Source organism: Xiphias gladius, chromosome 2, assembly GCF_016859285.1.
Source record: "Xiphias gladius isolate SHS-SW01 ecotype Sanya breed wild chromosome 2, ASM1685928v1, whole genome shotgun sequence".
Taxonomy (NCBI): Eukaryota; Metazoa; Chordata; class Actinopteri; order Istiophoriformes; family Xiphiidae; genus Xiphias; species Xiphias gladius.
The window spans coordinates 7355531-7372003 of record NC_053401.1 but is presented as its reverse complement, the minus strand read 5'-3'; the positions used below and the strand labels follow the sequence as shown (position 1 = coordinate 7372003).

The window sequence follows — 16473 nt, the reverse complement described above, 5'->3', positions numbered from 1 at the left end:
TGTAAATTATGAGTCAGATTCTGGTGATCAAGCACATATACACTGCTCCACTGCACCTTTTTCCTTCCTGTTGTTCAGATTTCTATGCCAGGTATAACACAAAAACACACACACACTGAAACCGTCTCGACCGTCTTATTCCTTCCCCAACAACAACAATGCATGTACACACACACATAAATACACACACATACACACACACGAACTTTGTCAAAAGCTAAACTGTTCCGCAACTTAAGTGCAAACAATAGGTGGCATTCGGAGAAATCAGTTTATTAAAAGCCCTCAAACAACATTTATGTTTCTGTTTAGTGTCTGTTCAAGACTGGCAAAAAACAACCAGTAATATTGTTTAAAGATGTTTGTTTTGTAAAAATAAAAAATAATATTAATATTAATGACGATTCTAACATTTTTGGAAATGTATACTTGCATAAAGTTATTGAAGCTGGAGCTTAACGAAAGGTAAACTGAGTATCTAATGCAATAAAAGACGCATTTAAACACAATCATTTGTTGTAAAGTCTGTACTGTAATATAAAAATATATATTCTGAAAAAAAAAAAAGATTTTTTACATGAACTGCAATATTTGGTATATAACATTTCAAAAAGTGATGTTTTAACGGTGCACAATAGCCTATACCAAAGACTCTAATGTCGAGAGTCAATCAACTAAAGACTATTGTTTGATTTGGGAGGGGGGTTGTTGATTTTGATTGTGGATGGGGTTTAGAATAATGCTAATAGCTTGCTATTGTGTGCTCTGTATGGAATAACCACAAGTGAATAAAGTTGTTTTGAAGACCTCTCTGAACTAGGAGTGGCTCAACGTTTTCATTGACAACTTACAGGTGTAAGTATATTGTGGATTTTGAACTACGGTATATAGAGATGCAGCCGGGGTAAAAACGTCTCAGAAATGCATAGAACTGTTTTGTGATTCTCTCAAAAATTTTCAATAAGTTTTTCAAACAGATAAAGGAACCGTTCCTTCCTGTCCAGGACATGTGCGTCTTTCACCTTGCTGCCCTCTTCTATGTCCTCCTCAGTCCTTTCTTTTGTTGCAAAAAGTCTCTCCAGCCTGGCTTTCTCTCGCTCCAGAGCAAGTCGGTCCCTGCGCACAGCATCTCTGTCCTTGTCCACCATCGCCCGCTCCCTCTCCATCACCGCCTTCTCCCGCTCTATTGTCGCCCTCTCTCTCTCCAGCAAGGCTCGGTCTCGGTCCAAAGCGGCCACCTCCCGATCCAGCACTGACCTCTCCCTCTGCAGTACCAGCCGATCCCTCTCCATCACCTGTTTCTCCTTTTCCAACACATTCTTCTCGTCCTCCACCTCTTGCATGATGTGATCTATGACCTGACTTCCCCCCTGCAGCACCTCTTCCTCTCTATCCTCATCTCCGTTCAATGAAACCTCGATCTCCGGCCCTTCCGCTACCAAAGCTGTAGAGGAGGATATCACCTTCCTCTTCTTAGGTTTGGAGATGGGTAAGAAATCACCGTTGTCTTTATCGCTGGGGAAAGCCTTGAGGATGGGGGCACTGCATTCCAGCCGACCCTCTATAGCATCGTCCATCAGCGGGAAATGAGGCCACGTTTCAGGGAAGACTTTCACCCCATCTGGAGGGTTCTTTAGCTCCTGAGGAGACAGAGATCACGTCATCAAGTCAAGAACAAAACCTGTCAGAATGCTTCCTGAATCTAAATGAAACCAAAACTAGGAATACCTTGTACCTCTTCTTCATGTTTTCCCATTTTTTGGATGCTTGACAATGGGTCATCTTGTGTTGCAATCCCATATGTTTGAGGATGGCCCTGAAAATGTAATCATCTTAGTGGTTTACGATTGTATTTTAATATTACATCAAGTTTTCCAGGTTAACAGAGATTCCCATTGGGGAAACCCTCATCTCTGCAGAGAGAAATAGCAGAAGGAGAAATAAAAAAATAGAAAAAGAGAAATATACTATCAAGAGGTTGTTAAATTAACATAAACAACCACCAGCTTCAACACTGGAACACATTGAGCAATATGTTAAAAATATTGTGGTAGGTATGGGAGAAAAAAACAGACGAATCTGCAGAATATCCCATGATGGAACTTTGAATTTCTGCCTCTACATATTTGGACCCTTTTTTTTGTCTTTTCACACACTAGAGTCTCAGAGAAATTTGAACCGATGCGTACCTCCATGCCCACATGGAAGTATTTCTTCTTCCAGAGAAGAGGTAATTATTTGAGACCCTCAGCTTCACAAAGTCTTCGATTTCCTTTGAACTCACTGAGAGAGAGAGCAGAAAGTTTAAAAAGGAATGAGCTAGGACTTTTTATTTATTTATTTATTTATTGTTTAGTTTTTTAGACTTTATTTGAACTATATTCAATGGGAGGTTCACCCTTCTTTTTATTTAAAAAATGTGCAAAGTACACTCGGGCTCTTCCCTTTTTAATTCAGTGTCACAATCAATCATCTAGTTTATGAACTTAGTTTGGCCTGATGCGTCACAGTTTGTCTGTGTTCAATTAGAGGACTTCTACACGACAAATGCAAACCACACTGACAGTGATGGCCCGACTGGAAAATGAAAGTTAACTACATTCACTTTTTAATGTTGAATGAAATGAATGAAGGCGTACTTGTTGGGTTACTTTTCATCGCGGAGCCCACTTGCTAGGTGCCTAAGCTAACTCCACTTGGGCTGTGTGTGTGGCTAGCTTGATTAAAATATATTTTCCCCCATCTCTTGTCATCTGCACTTACTTTTATATGTAAACTCCACAGGGCTGACTTTATCATAAGTGGTGCTGGTGTAAGCGTGATCCTGGAATTCCATTTTTTTTTCTATTTTCCGTTCCTTGGCCTTTTTTCTCAAGTGTCCTTCGTAGGTCGTCCCTCCTTTCGAGGGACCCTACATTCTTCTTCCCTTGTACTATAACTGAGCGCTTTATCGAAGCCTGTGGACTGGGACGCGCCTGTGGCAGAATCAGCTCACTGTCGCCATCTAGCGCTGTGGACGGTTTAGCACACTACAAAATAAACCTTGACGCTAAACTTTTCATTTTTATATCAATCAACCAAAAAAAAACACTTCAAAAAAGACATACAGATATTACATTTGTATATATCAGATATAATATATAAAATAATCCATGCATCAGTTTACAATAAATACAAGAAATTAATTAATCAGTAAACACAAATTTAAATAATTAAAAAGAAATAATGGAAAAAAAACAGGGGTTATTACACGAAATGGTGGAATATATATATATGTATATATAAATATATATATATATATATATATATATATATATATATATATATATATATATATACACTATATATATATATTCTACCAGTGGTGGAAAGTAACAATTGAATTTATTCAAGTACAATTTTGAGGTACTTGTATTTGAGTATTTCCTTTTTATGATAGCTAGTACTTCTCCACTACATTTCAGAGACGAATATTGAACTTTTTTGTTCTACTCTATTTTTTGAAGGCTGGTTACTTTTCAGATTGAGATTTTACATAAAATAAAACATATGACGAGATATGAGATAATACATAACACACTGTTGAAGAATAAATGAGCGCTCCCTAACCTTTTTTGGCTTGTGTTGTGACCCCTTACAAAAAAAATCTAGCTGAGGTCCATTGTCACACTTCAGATGCCCCCTCTAAATTTATATAACTGTTCGAAATCCAAAGAGGTAAAATAATCCAATAATTCACAGACACACATAAAAAGCAAAGATTAGAGAAACATTCAAAAAAAAAAAAGTTTTCCTGCCCCACTAATCAGCTCATGAGTCCTCCGATTTATATCAGGACCCTCTGGCGGGGACCTGAGCCCTAGGTTGGGAACTTAATTGCCTAACTGTAAATAAAGCAGGTAAAACTTGCTCCACCTCGAGCTGCTATAAAACCAGCTACTCCTTAGACACAGGTGCATCGGGATCAGCGATGATGTTATATATGATAATATTTCATCCATTTTTTCTGCAAAACAAGTACTTTTGATACTCTAAGTAAATTTCACTGCCTAATACTTTTTACATACTTTTTTTTTACGCAGAACTTTTACTTGCAACAGAGTATTTTTACATTTTAGTACCAGTAACTTTACTTAGGCAAAAGATCTGAATGCTTCCCCCCCATCACTGCTGTTCACCTAAGGCGTTGTGAGGCATGTTTACCCTTTAGCCTCCTCAAAGATTAACAGTAAGGCATCGACCCATTTTTCAAAGCTAAAGACGCGGGAGCAGGTTTAAAATACCTGCGTTTATGCGTGTAGAAATAGGACGCCGCACTAAAGCTAAGTCTAGAACCACATTTCAAGGGCCAACACACACACACACAAAAAAAAAAAAAAAAAAACCTTTCGTAAAAGCGAAAGGGGGAAGTAAATCGCCGACTGCAGGATGGCGACAGCTGTGCGTGAGTAGCCCGAACACACCGTCACTGTTGATTTGATCGATTTGCGTGTTTATTGGCTTTAAGTGAATGTTTCGATCCCCTTTCCCGTTCAAATCACATGCGGCTTACTTTCTTTAAATTTCTTTTTTTTTTTAATTTTTTTTACTTCTCTTGCCCTATAAGACGAGCTCTGCGTGGCCACTGCGCGTGTCTATTTTTTTTTTTTTTTTTTTTTTTTTATGAGACATTTAAAGTTACAGTAGATCACACGAAAACCTAAAGCGACAGGACAACCGATATGTGCCATTTACTAACTTAGAGGGAACGGGGCGGGTCTCAACTCCGAGTCGGTTACACCGATTTATCATAAATGGCGATTCGTGTCGAAATTGACAGTTTCAGTTTCGTTTTTTTCGAGGAGCTCCCCACCGGACACACAGGGGCCTACAGTTATAGACCACACCTCTATTGTACAAACTATTCTTTACTATAATTTTTCATTTACACATTACAACATTATTACTTTTATTATTATCATTATTATCAACAGACAGAGAGCAGACCAACAGCAACAGAACATGAGGAAATAGTCTAGGTATAGTAAAGGTATTATCAGGTCCCTTGAAGTATTGACTCAGTAGAAACCTTTTTTACAGGCATTAAATCCTTACAGAACTTCTATGCGTTTACGTATACAATACACATACAGTACTTATATTGTGTTTGTTTATTTTAATTATTTAAGAGCGAGAGGTGTGAAGTGCAGTTAGAAGTTTTCATCCTGCCTTTGTTGCAAACAAATCCCCCCCCCCCCCCCCTATTCACACTGCATGGCCAGAAGTATATGGACAGGCGGCATTAGACCACACGTGCTAACGTCACATTTCCTTCTGAAACCCTGAGCACGAGGCTTTCCACAAGATTTCGGAACCTGCCTGCGGTGATTCGCAGCCCCATTCAGTGGCACACCGATGTTGGGCCAGAGGGCCTAGCTGGCGTTCGTGGCTGAGCTCAGGGCTCCGAACAGGCCGGTCGAGTCCGTCCCACTCCCGACTGGAAAAAAATCCATTTCTTTGTGGACCTCATTTTCTATACGGGGGCATGGTCATGTTGGAACAGCAAAGGGCCCCCTTCTAGCCGTTGCCACAAAGCGGAACACCTTTGTCTGAAATATCATTATTATGCTGTAGCATTAATATTGCGACTACGTGCGTGCAACTAAGGGGTCGAGCCCAAACTCTGAAAAAAAAAAAATTCCGAGACCAAAAGTAAACAAAAGTGTCCGTACACATTTGGCAATGTAGTGTACATTCATGTTGCAGGCAGAAATGTACTGGATGGTAGATGTGTGAACATTTGTGAGGTATACCCACCTTTCTAGGCTAAAGGTCATATTGAATCATGTGCATATCAGACATTGGGTATTGTGAATAAAAGTGTCCACTAAACATGTAAACATATGATATGTGTGTGTCACTGTCTCCCAATGTTGTGCCACTTCTTCCCAGAGTCTGACAATGACGACCTGTCTGGGTCTAGTGATTCTGACGTCAGCGATGACTCGGACAGTGACGGGGATTCGGATGCAGCAGCCGACTGTCAGGTTTGTTCACTGACAGAGACGACGTTGGAATCGGCGTTAGTTTCATAATCACTATGACAAGAGACGAGTAAACCCACTTATATCCGATCTATAGACATTCCCCTATGCTGATGAGAGTTTACTGCCATTTCTACACCCATATGTTTTGTACAGCCCATAACTGTACTTACCTCTATAGTGATTAAAAAAAATCTACATTTTCAGATCACGCCGAAAGTGAAGGAGCCCTGCAAGTATTACAACAACGGTCGCTGTAAGGATGGTGAAAGCTGCCTCTACTTGCACGTCTGCAAGTATGCCCTGAAAGGAGAGTGTCGATACGCGTCCAAATGTAAGCTGAACCACCCCAGAGTCGGACGGGACTCCTCTCGGGCAAGCAGCAGGGCTTCGGCGCGGTCAACATCTAGAGGTGAGGAAGAGGAAAAGGGAAATGGTTGACTAGATGAGGCGTTGGTTCACATCTTCCCTGAATCTCCTTCATTTATGACGCTTAATGTTTAATAAATGTTATATCGTAGGTATTTCGTATGGTCAGTCTGTTTCTCCATATTGTGACGAAAGTATTAAAGGTCTAAGGATAGAGGCTGATGTATGTTGTTTAGATTATAAAGCCCTCTGAGACAAAGTTGTGATTGTGAGCTATATAAATGAAACTGACTTGACTTTAGTGTTTGGGTTTTAATGTACAACGGGCAAGACTGTTATAATGTAATATGTAGAGGTTTTGGACTAATTTCTCAAACAAAACTGCAGTATTATATTCTCTTTGCCTGCTTCTCTGTGCTGTTGCAGCGCCTGCTGGTAAACAGCTGATAAGTGTTAAGTCAGATTATTTAAAAGTGCATCACCGACTTTTTTTTGCCTCTTGGGGACAGCGGAACAAGCAGAGAGAACACAATGTCTGACATTACCACCTCACGAAGTTGTTTTTGTTGAATGTGTTACCAGATGCTCGCCTATTAACACATTCAGAAACCATGGAGCAACTTGGGCATTTGTGTTTTCTCGCCACCTAATATTCACTCTCCTCTGGAAAAATATCTGGCTCCTTAGCCGCTACATGTTCCCGTTTCTTCACTGGACAGTCCCTAACGTTGGTAGTTCTGTGACACTTTCTCTGATAATTCTCCATGGGTTGGTCACTATGACTGTCATCGTTCACATTACAGTCTTAGTCATTTGATCCATTGTTAATATAAAAAGGCATCACTCAGTGCAGCTTAAATGCCCCCCTTTAAAATAAATAATAAATAATAACCACTGTACACGTTTGTAAGCCTGCTCAATTTGATTTTGAAAATCAACACTACGTCTTTTTTCTTTTAACCAGAACCAAACGTTTCTGGTGGCCGATACTACCAGTGGCAGCTGAATGATGGAACCGGCTGGAAGGATGTTGATAACGATCACATAATCGAGGCCCAGTACTGCCTGCCCCATACCAAAAGCATTAAAATCTACAACACACCGTACGGGTAAGCACTAAAAATGTATGCTTGATTATTGTCCAGTCAGTCAGTAGGTAAGTAAGGCTTTATTTGTGTGGAAATTTTCAAAACCAGGTTACGCAATGCTTCACAGCTACGAAAAAAAATATTATGACAGGCATATGAATGAATATTTGAAGGCTAAGGCTAGTGATATTTTTAAATTTTTCTTACTGTCAAATACCATTAAAAGACCAAAACCAACAATAAGTGTATACTACCAACGAAAAAAGCACAGTTGGGAGCGGCGCCAGTCAATGGTTTATATCTCTATCTCTATGTAGGGCGGTGAGCATCGATTTTAACAGGATGAGAGTGTATGGAAAGAGCCTGAGAGTGAGACGTTTGGAAGATGGTAACACCGTGTGGATCTGGTACTGCACTTTGCGTCGTAAGTGGATCAAGTATGGAGACAAGGTAAATGGCAACTCAGCTGTGTTTTTGTTTCCACGAATACACCAAGATTTGATTTAAAGAGTGACTCGTAACAGTTTTGAGCCAAAATTCGGAATATATTTAGATTTATTTGTCTCCTTTGGCAGATTGCTAATGATTTTTTTATTTTATTTAATTTTTCCTTTTTTCGGACAGAATTCGAAGGGCAAACACACTCCTGTGAAGAGCTCTGACATAGAGCAGGAGTTCAGGGATGACCCTTCAAGCTCTTTTACTTTCAAGATCGGTGCTGATACCCTTGAAATTAGATTCAGAGGTGAAGTATGATCAAACAAACCTTCACAGAATGTTCATTATTCTAATCCATTTCCAACTAAATTCTAAATGTAGAACACTGTTGGTTTGTTCCCCGATACTAACCTCATTGTTCCTTTTTTGTCTTTTATTAGAAATGCGACAGGTCAGTAAAAAGAGAAAGAGGAAAGTCACTCGTCGACCACTGTACCGACAAAGGCAAAGGGCAGGGTGAGTTTGGACTTTGTTTGTTGGCCAAACTGATCCAATTTCAGTCCAGTTAATAATAAATATGTAAAAATTACTAAAATAGATATTAAAGACAATTTTAAGAGCAGTTTGACATTTTGGGAAATTTGTTTATTCGCTTTCTTGCTGACATGACAAAACTGACAACACTGAAGCTACAACACGAAGCTACAGCCAGCAGCTGGTTTAGCTTAGCATAGTACACTGGAAAACAGGGGAAAACTAGCTAGCCTTGCACTATCCAAAGATAACAAAATCTGCCTACAAGCACCCCTAAAGCTCACTAGTTAACACATTACGTCACCTAAGCTCAAACGTATCCCAGCCCAAACCAGTTCTCCTCTAACACGCCTAACCATAACCTAACAGGGGCAAAAGAATGCGGCACAGGACTTGTTGAGAAATATACCTCCTGCTTCCAGTCTTCATGCTAAGCTAGGCTAACCAAATGCTGGCTATAACCTTATATTTACCGAACATTCACCAGAGTGGTATCGTCTTCTCATCTAACTCTCACTGCGATAGCAAATAAGCATAATTTTTTTCCAAAATGTTGTTGCAGAGTTTCTCAAGCAGCCTCAGCTATCAAGAATATGTCTGTGGGCGCCAGACCGAAGTGGCAGTTTGAGGGAAGCAGTGGAGCATGGCACGACTATAAACGCAGGGTAGGTTATCTGCGGACTGGAGTTTACAATTATCTCAGAGACTTTATTTGTCTCTAAATAATAGTGCTAAGCTAAACCATGATGATTTGAATGGCCTTGTTTTGGCAGAGCGGCACTCCAACTGAATGCTCAGTAACCAGTGAAGACATTGAGAAGACGTACCAGCGAAACCCCCAAGACAGCATGATCTTCAAATTGAAGGGAGACTCCTACAAGCTAGACTTCAGAGGTTAAGTTATTTTTTAAATACTGTGATAAAAGAAAATAGTGACATTTAATTTTACAGGTCCAAGTTATTTCCTAATCATTTTCTGTAAATAACTAATGTAATTTGGCACTAATTGTGAGAGTTTTGTATTTGTATTTCGTTTTATATGCAGTTGTTGATTCCCAGGCGAATTTCCGTGAAAGAAATGTTTCATTTAAGACCATGTAGATATTCACTCATTATTAATTTATCATTGGAAACTTAATTCCTCCTGTATTTAATATTGAATGTTATGCTAGCTTGTAGAATTGACTTAGCTTGTGCAACTGACCTATTGTGCACTGGCTAAAAGATACTCTGAGGTACACTTTGCATTCTTGGTGAGAGTTAGATGCAAAGATCAATACCACTGTCATGTCGCTTCACTAAATATGATGCTACAACCAGCAGCCGGTTAGCTTAGCTGAGCATGGAGACTGGAAACGTGGGAAAACATATTATAGTCTTGCACATAACATAAAACGTCAACTTGTCGTTTTTACACTTTGGTTTTTGTACAAGTTAAACAAATTAATATGACGTGTTAATAAATGAGCTTCAGAGGTGCTAGTGGGTGGATTTCGTTACCCTTTGACATAAGCAGGCTAGCTTTTTATCCCAGTTTCTTTATGCCTAGCGAAGCTAAAAGGTAGCTAGTTGTAGCTACATATTTAGCATACAGACATGAGAGTGGCATCAATATTTTCCTCTACCTCTTAGTGAAAAAGCGCATAAGCTTGTATTGCAAAATGTTGAACTCTTAAATGTTGTGACAGAATTTAGAATTTGATCGAATTCGATGTTGTTACAGCGAGCATATTTCCTGAACTGTGAAACTATCCCTTTTTAAGTAGAACTGCACCAATGAAACACTAGTGCCAAATTATGTAGTTCTTACAATGCACAAGAAGAATCTCAGCTGTAATTTACTGTAATTTATTACATAGGAGTCCTGGAACACGACATGGAGCATTTATTGTCTGTTTTTTTTTTTTTTTTACTTGTTTTCTACAGCAATGAACCAAACCAACCTCAAAACAAAACATACACGCAAGATCAGACGTCTGCTGGTATGACCATCGTAGAGGATTTTGACCTCCAGAAGACAGTCCACAAACACTTGGCCGTTACTAATCTATGTTGGCCCTATAAAGGCAAATTGAATATTGAAATGAATTAGAAATGTATTCAGGATCAGATTTAATTATCCTGAAGCCTGTTGTGATTTTTAAAAACCTTGTACCATAGGGGATCGTGCCAAAGGGTTTGAAGCTTACTAACACATATCTAAACAAACTTGCACTCTGGTAATCTGCTGTGCCAAGTTGCCTTTTACAAAATTAGTGTTTAAGCTGCTCATCTTAAGAAGTGGGTTCATCATGATTTCCCCTTTGATTTGTCTCATTACTGTTACTTGCTGCCAACTGCCACAGCAAAGAGATGCAATTATTTTATGTTGCTAAATCTGAGGAAGAAAATGAACTGTGGGACAAACACTTCAGAAATGATCAGTCACACTGTTTGATATTACATTCATGCTGCAACATATCTACCCACTGCCTCTTCTGATGTAATAGAAGAGACTCACCCTAAACCAAATGTAATGCAATTTGAAGGCCATTTTGCATATTACCTTTGAGGCAGAAAGTTTTGAGCCCCACTTCACTTTTTTCCCATTTTATATTGCAGCCTGATGCCAAAAAAAAATGCTAACATCAATCTACACTCAATAGCTCATAACGACAAAGAAAAAAAACACATAGTAGACATATTCTCAAATTTAATAAAAAAGGAAAAAATGAAATATCACATTGACATAAGTATTCAGACGCTTTGCTATGACACTTGAAATTCAGCTCAGGTGCCTCCCATTTCTCTTGATCGTCTTTGAGATGTTTCTACAACTTGATTGGAGTCGATTGATTCAATTGACTGGACATGATTTGGAAAGGTACACACGTGTCAACATAAGGTCTCACGGCTGACGGTGCATAGCAGAGCGAAAACCAAGCCATGAGGTCAAAGGAACTGCCCGCAGAGCCCATTATGCAGGTTGTAGATCTACAGTTCTTTAGTTCATTTTATTTGTTTGCTCTGTAATTGAAGTCTAGTCTTGGCTCTTAAGGTTTATTTTTGCTTCATATGTACTCTGCTTTAAATATTATGTAATGGACATTAAAAATGATTGCAAATAATAATAATTTAAAAAAAAAACATCCATTCTGTTTTGTTGTTGTTTGTTTTGTTTTTTGAGTCAGTAAGACATGATATCAGCGCTCTGGTGAATTTCAGTCTAGTTTTTTTCCCTTTAATTCTATGATTCCGAAACGCAACAAGAGGACGTGATCAAATCCCGCCAGCCTGCACCCGCTGACTCCCCCGCACACTGTATCCCCGCTCTAAAAACTCAGATGAGCAATCTCAGTGGGCGCAGCCTCAAAGTGCAGCCTGGTTCCGGCTTGAGGCCTCTACGTTCGCGCCTTGGAACCGAAAGTGAAAGACGCCGCTTTTACAACCGATGCCACGAGTACGTGGACGTGCAGGCGGCCGTAAGGGACACCGTGTAGAGTTTTAATCGTAGCCGCGGGGGTCAAATGAATCGCAACGGCCCTTTAAACTGGTTCCCCTTTCCCTTTTTTTCCGTCACTAATGCAGCGTCTGCGCGTCGGGACATGGTGAGTCGACGATCGACCTGAGCTACGACGAACATTTCCCGCTGTTCGATTTTTTTTTTTTTTTTTTTTTTTTTTTTCACATTTTTTGCCGAGACGTCTTCAAGGGGTTGTTTTCCCGACCCTCACACTAATCTGCATTTCTTGCTTACAGGCGAACGGAGGGGGAGGGAGCTCGCAGGGGAGTCCAGGTCAGTATGACACGACGGCCTCAGTTCCTGCCGTATTACCGCTCTCTACCGAAGTACATAACCTTGACCTTGACCTCTGGAGCTCCATGTCCGCCCTCTAGCCGATCCTCTGTCGTCTGCTGCGACTTGCAGCGAACTTGCAGGCGGCGAACGAGTCACGAGTCAAACAAATAACTGCATTTCAAAGCATAACGTGCACTTGTCAAACCGATGTAATGTAAATCGTGGGTCATTTAGTGAACACATCTCTAAGACGGGACCCTGCCTTCTTCTGTCTTGCAGCCGGTGGGAAACACTACGAGTGGCAGCTGTCGGACGGGCAGGAGTGGCTGACACTGGCTAACGACCATGTGATCGAGTCCCACTACTGCCAACCCGGAGCTAAAGGAATCACCATCAACACCCGCCACGGGTCAGTGGTTAGGATTTTATCCGGCCTTAAGTTTCAGATAAAACTGCTTTAAAAGTTCAGGCAGCACTCGGAAATGTTTGGATGTGAAGTTGCAGGCAAGGTTTCGCCACTAGGAGTTTTTAAAGACTCACATTGGCACTGCTAAACCTGCCAAAAGCGAAATGTGTGCGCCATTATTCAGTATGTTTAAATTTGACCATTTGTTACAAGGAAGAAAAACCTCTGAAGCAGCATTTAAGGGACGTAAAATCGCTGAAACTGAAAACTGAAACTCAGAATGGTGAATATAAATAAAACGTGGATGGACGGATGGGTTTTGTGTTGATGAATTCAGATCAAAATGTAAGTAGTGCTGACCACATGGGCAATATCAAATCCATCAAACTCGATCTTGTGCCTTCACAGGAGAGTGTTCATTGACTTTGATAAGTTGCAGACCCGGAACACAGCTCTTAAGGTTCAGAGACTAACCTTCATGCCTCAGGGCCAAACAGAGGACGTGGGTTGGTACTTCAGAGACAACCAGCTGTGGTGTGAATATGGATCCCAGGTGAGCAGGCTCTTTGGCCCTGAAGCCCCAGGGTACATTTGGAGAAATCTTAATCTCTGGCGTGTTTGCAACAGCCCTCAGCCGCCCCCCTTCCCCTTCCTCCTCTTCCTCAGGGCTCCGGCATGTTGACCTCATCCATCAGCAGCCGCGATATTGAGCGCCAGTTCACGCTCAACCCTCAGAGAACCTTCACATTCACCGTGGGCTCTACGGCCTACAAACTCGACTTCTCCAGTAGGTGGTGTTTGTATCAAATTTGCCTGTGTGAGCTTGTTCATTTCAATGAATATGTCTTTCCTGGGCTAAATATAACTGATGGTATTTCACTCTGCAGCCATGACCCAAACAAACTCCATCACGGGCTTGTGCAGGAATGTACGCCGGCGGCCGAAATTCACTTCCAATGCTGGGAGGTAAGAGGATCCTAAAAAATGTTTCTTCTCCGCATCCCGCCTTAATCTACTGAGCTGTCCGATGACAGCCAGCCTTACCTTGGAGGATTTCTGTCCCTAGGTATGACTTGAAACCCAATCTTAAGTCGAACCTCTGATCAACACAGGAATCCTCAGGGAGCCTCGCTGCAGAGGGAAACCCCTCAGAAGCCCCTGTGTGTGTGTGTGTGTGTGTGTGTGTGTGTGTGTGGGTCTGACCATGTGTGATAGTGCCTTTGTGTCTCCGCAGCCTTCGCTCCACCTCAGTCCTGCCCTCGGCTTCCGCCTCCCAGCCCGCCAATGCGAGCTACACGTGGGAATTCATGGCAGACGAGGGGAGATGGACAGAATATGAAGCACATGTAAGTAGGGCATCCAACAGTTTCAGGTGGTTGTGGCCGAAGCTTATAAATGAAACCCTCTAAACAATGTACAGTAATAGTTTTCATTTTACTTTCAGCTAGACATTTAAACTTTTAATATGTTCAGGTACTTATTAGCGTGCCTTATATAGATATTTAACTTTCATTGTTAATTCTTTTTCCTAGTAAATAATGTCAGAGTCAACAGTGGCCTCTGGTGGTCAAATTGAAAACACCTCTAAGATGATTTATTCTCCCTACTGAATGTAAAAACGCTTTTAAATGTGCCTATAAGGAAGGCACGTTTAAGGGTGTTTTCAGCTGGCGCACAGAATTCTGCATTTCGGGGACAATGTGCATTCCTCTCTAAAGTGGATTTATTAGTGCTTGTCGTCGTCTGTGCGTAGGTATGTTCCTTTGACAGCAGTTATATTGAGAGACAATACCAGCGGAACCCGAAGGGCAAGCTGCACTTCACCATCAGGAAATTCTCATACACGCTGGATTTTTCAAGTAATCACACACACATACAACCACTAAGCTGCTGTGTTCTGCTAAACCAAACAATCAATCGTTTTTTTTTGTTTGTTTTTTTCGAATCGCCACCAACACATTCTCGCCACTGGTTTGTCGTAGGAATGTGTCAAGTGAATACAAAGTTTGGGACTAAAAGATCAGTGAGGAGGACTTTAACCAGCGGGAGCCAAGAGAGTAGCAGGTAGGTAAGGAAAACATTTCACCGTGAAATGAGAACCCCTGAAAATACGACACATGAATCCTCAGTTTACCCCTGAAAACATGCCATTAATTTGAGAGGGGGAAAACCAAAACCCATTGAAAAGCACTTTAATTATACTTAATTAAATTTTCAAACATTTCCAAATCCCCTAATTATCAATTTCATAATTAGGGGATTGGGAAATTAAGGTTTATGTAAGTTTCTTCAAAGCAAAACACATTAATTTGAAACAGGTTAACTGCATAAAAGCATACATTTTCTGCAATACTTACTAAAAATAACTCAATATGTGAAAAGAGTATTTGTAAAATATGTGGGCTGCTGTAAATGTTTTCAACTTCCATTCTTCTCTTCTTCAGTTCTGGCACGATGACACAATGGCAGTTCCAAGATTTCAATGGAGCATGGAAAGATTACTCCAACGTAAGGCACAAATTTCTTTCGCTGATGTGCAAGTTCCGGTAATGTCAAGCGGTAGATACTGTAAATCGGTGAATAAGATACAGAACAACAAGAAAATGAGTCCGCAGCGACGTAAGCGGCTTTTTAGGCATGGTGGTGTTTAGGGCCTGACGTTAAAGTCAGCGTGCAGCAGTCGTCGAGATACGCAAAGTGGTGGACCGACACTGCCACGTCTGGAGCCATGGCACCAGCACTGCCAAAAAAAGCAGCGATGTATCATCATAGCAACTGGCACACAGGACTTGTGAGCTATCCAGATTTTAACCATAGGTTTCTTAAGTGCATCTCCTTTGTGCCGCTCTCTGTGTCCTGCAGGGATATAATCAGTGCAGCATTTCCAGTGAGGACATCGAGCTCCGTTACCAACAGAACCCGTTCGGCACAATGTTATTTGCCGCCACGAACTTTAGCTACGAGCTGAACTTCTCAGGTGAGCTGCGAGCATGGACGTCTACACTTTTTTTTATCCAAGTTAAAAATAAATCTGTATTCCAGATTTTGACATCAAAACGAGTGGCAATATTAGAGTAAAGGATTGTTCTGTATACCTGAAGTTCAGACTGATTTTTTTCATGTCTTTTGCAGCCATGACCCAGAGAAACCTTACCACAAACACCACCAGATCAGTGCGACGACTTAACCAGTGACGGGTTTGGAGGTCGGGAGTTATTTTAAATCTTGATCTTACCGATTACGTCATTGTCTTCCTCAGGTCGTCTCTCATAGTGGAATGATTAAGTTTTTTTTTTTTTTTTTTTTTTAACATAAGCTGCCTCCTCTCTTCTGTTTGGGTGATCTTACACAACAGTTATTTAAACATGGGAAAATTGTTAAAAAAGGTGTGAGGGAATCTTTATATCCTCAGAGTCCATGAGTACAATGCACTCGGTCCTTTTCCAAAACCATCTGCCAGTGTTTACAATGAATTCATTTTTTAATGTTTATTTTTAACCTCAAACTAAGGTTTTTATTTTTTTTTTTAACTAATGTTTCATGTAACCCCGCCTCACTCTATGCTTTAGTAAATCCTAGATTGTTCATGAATGACGACTTGTAATCAGTGCACTTCTTAAACTGTTTTCAGTGTTTAGCTTTTGACAACTTACCTCTTTTAACCTAAAACCACAGGGAAGTTAACCTTGATCTTTCATGTAATGCAGCCTATCAAATCGTGCATATAAATATAAAAAATGTTCATTAATACTGCCTTGTAATCAGTAAACTTTGGCTTGTTTTTCTTCTCTAAATTAAAGTTACTTATACTCTAGTATCTGCAGTAGTGTGTGAAAA

The 16473-nt window shown here is 40.5% G+C and overlaps 3 protein-coding genes across 8 annotated transcripts; 2 read left to right on the top strand and 1 right to left on the bottom strand.

Moving 5' to 3' along the window:
• Positions 1 to 59: 59 nt before the first annotated feature.
• On the bottom strand, positions 60 to 2914 carry si:dkeyp-38g8.5 (uncharacterized protein LOC568385 homolog). Of its 5 annotated transcripts, none has more exons than XM_040140435.1 (4): positions 2764 to 2914; positions 2190 to 2283; positions 1729 to 1816; positions 60 to 1640 (listed from the first exon to the last, which is right to left on the bottom strand). In XM_040140435.1, the coding sequence occupies exons 1-4, from the start codon at positions 2834 to 2836 to the stop codon at positions 948 to 950; spliced, it is 948 nt and encodes a 315-aa protein (XP_039996369.1). In that variant the 5' UTR covers positions 2837 to 2914; the 3' UTR covers positions 60 to 947. The 5 variants fall into 5 exon arrangements, with proteins under 5 accessions (XP_039996369.1, XP_039996388.1, XP_039996377.1 ...); XM_040140454.1 differs by having other exon boundaries at positions 1736 to 1816; positions 2764 to 2786; XM_040140443.1 differs by lacking the exon at positions 2764 to 2914 and adding an exon at positions 2640 to 2749.
• Positions 2915 to 4418: 1504 nt separating this feature from the next.
• On the top strand, positions 4419 to 11101 carry si:ch211-244b2.4 (uncharacterized protein LOC541512 homolog). Its single transcript, XM_040149227.1, has 10 exons — positions 4419 to 4444; positions 5932 to 6026; positions 6231 to 6435; positions 7357 to 7501; positions 7798 to 7930; positions 8105 to 8225; positions 8359 to 8434; positions 9015 to 9117; positions 9226 to 9346; positions 10379 to 11101. The coding sequence occupies exons 1-10, from the start codon at positions 4429 to 4431 to the stop codon at positions 10438 to 10440; spliced, it is 1077 nt and encodes a 358-aa protein (XP_040005161.1). The 5' UTR covers positions 4419 to 4428; the 3' UTR covers positions 10441 to 11101.
• A 134-nt stretch (positions 11102 to 11235) lies between these two features.
• si:ch211-244b2.3 (uncharacterized protein LOC557230 homolog) lies at positions 11236 to 16434 on the top strand. Of its 2 annotated transcripts, none has more exons than XM_040141012.1 (12): positions 11236 to 11416; positions 12191 to 12227; positions 12510 to 12639; positions 13045 to 13189; positions 13303 to 13423; positions 13524 to 13602; positions 13871 to 13982; positions 14390 to 14495; positions 14619 to 14700; positions 15081 to 15144; positions 15499 to 15613; positions 15769 to 16434. In XM_040141012.1, exons 1-12 carry the CDS (start codon positions 11378 to 11380, stop codon positions 15828 to 15830), a joined length of 1092 nt encoding a protein of 363 aa, XP_039996946.1. In that variant the 5' UTR covers positions 11236 to 11377; the 3' UTR covers positions 15831 to 16434. The 2 variants fall into 2 exon arrangements, with proteins under 2 accessions (XP_039996946.1, XP_039996937.1); XM_040141003.1 differs by lacking the exon at positions 11236 to 11416 and adding an exon at positions 11756 to 12039.
• Positions 16435 to 16473: the final 39 nt, after the last annotated feature.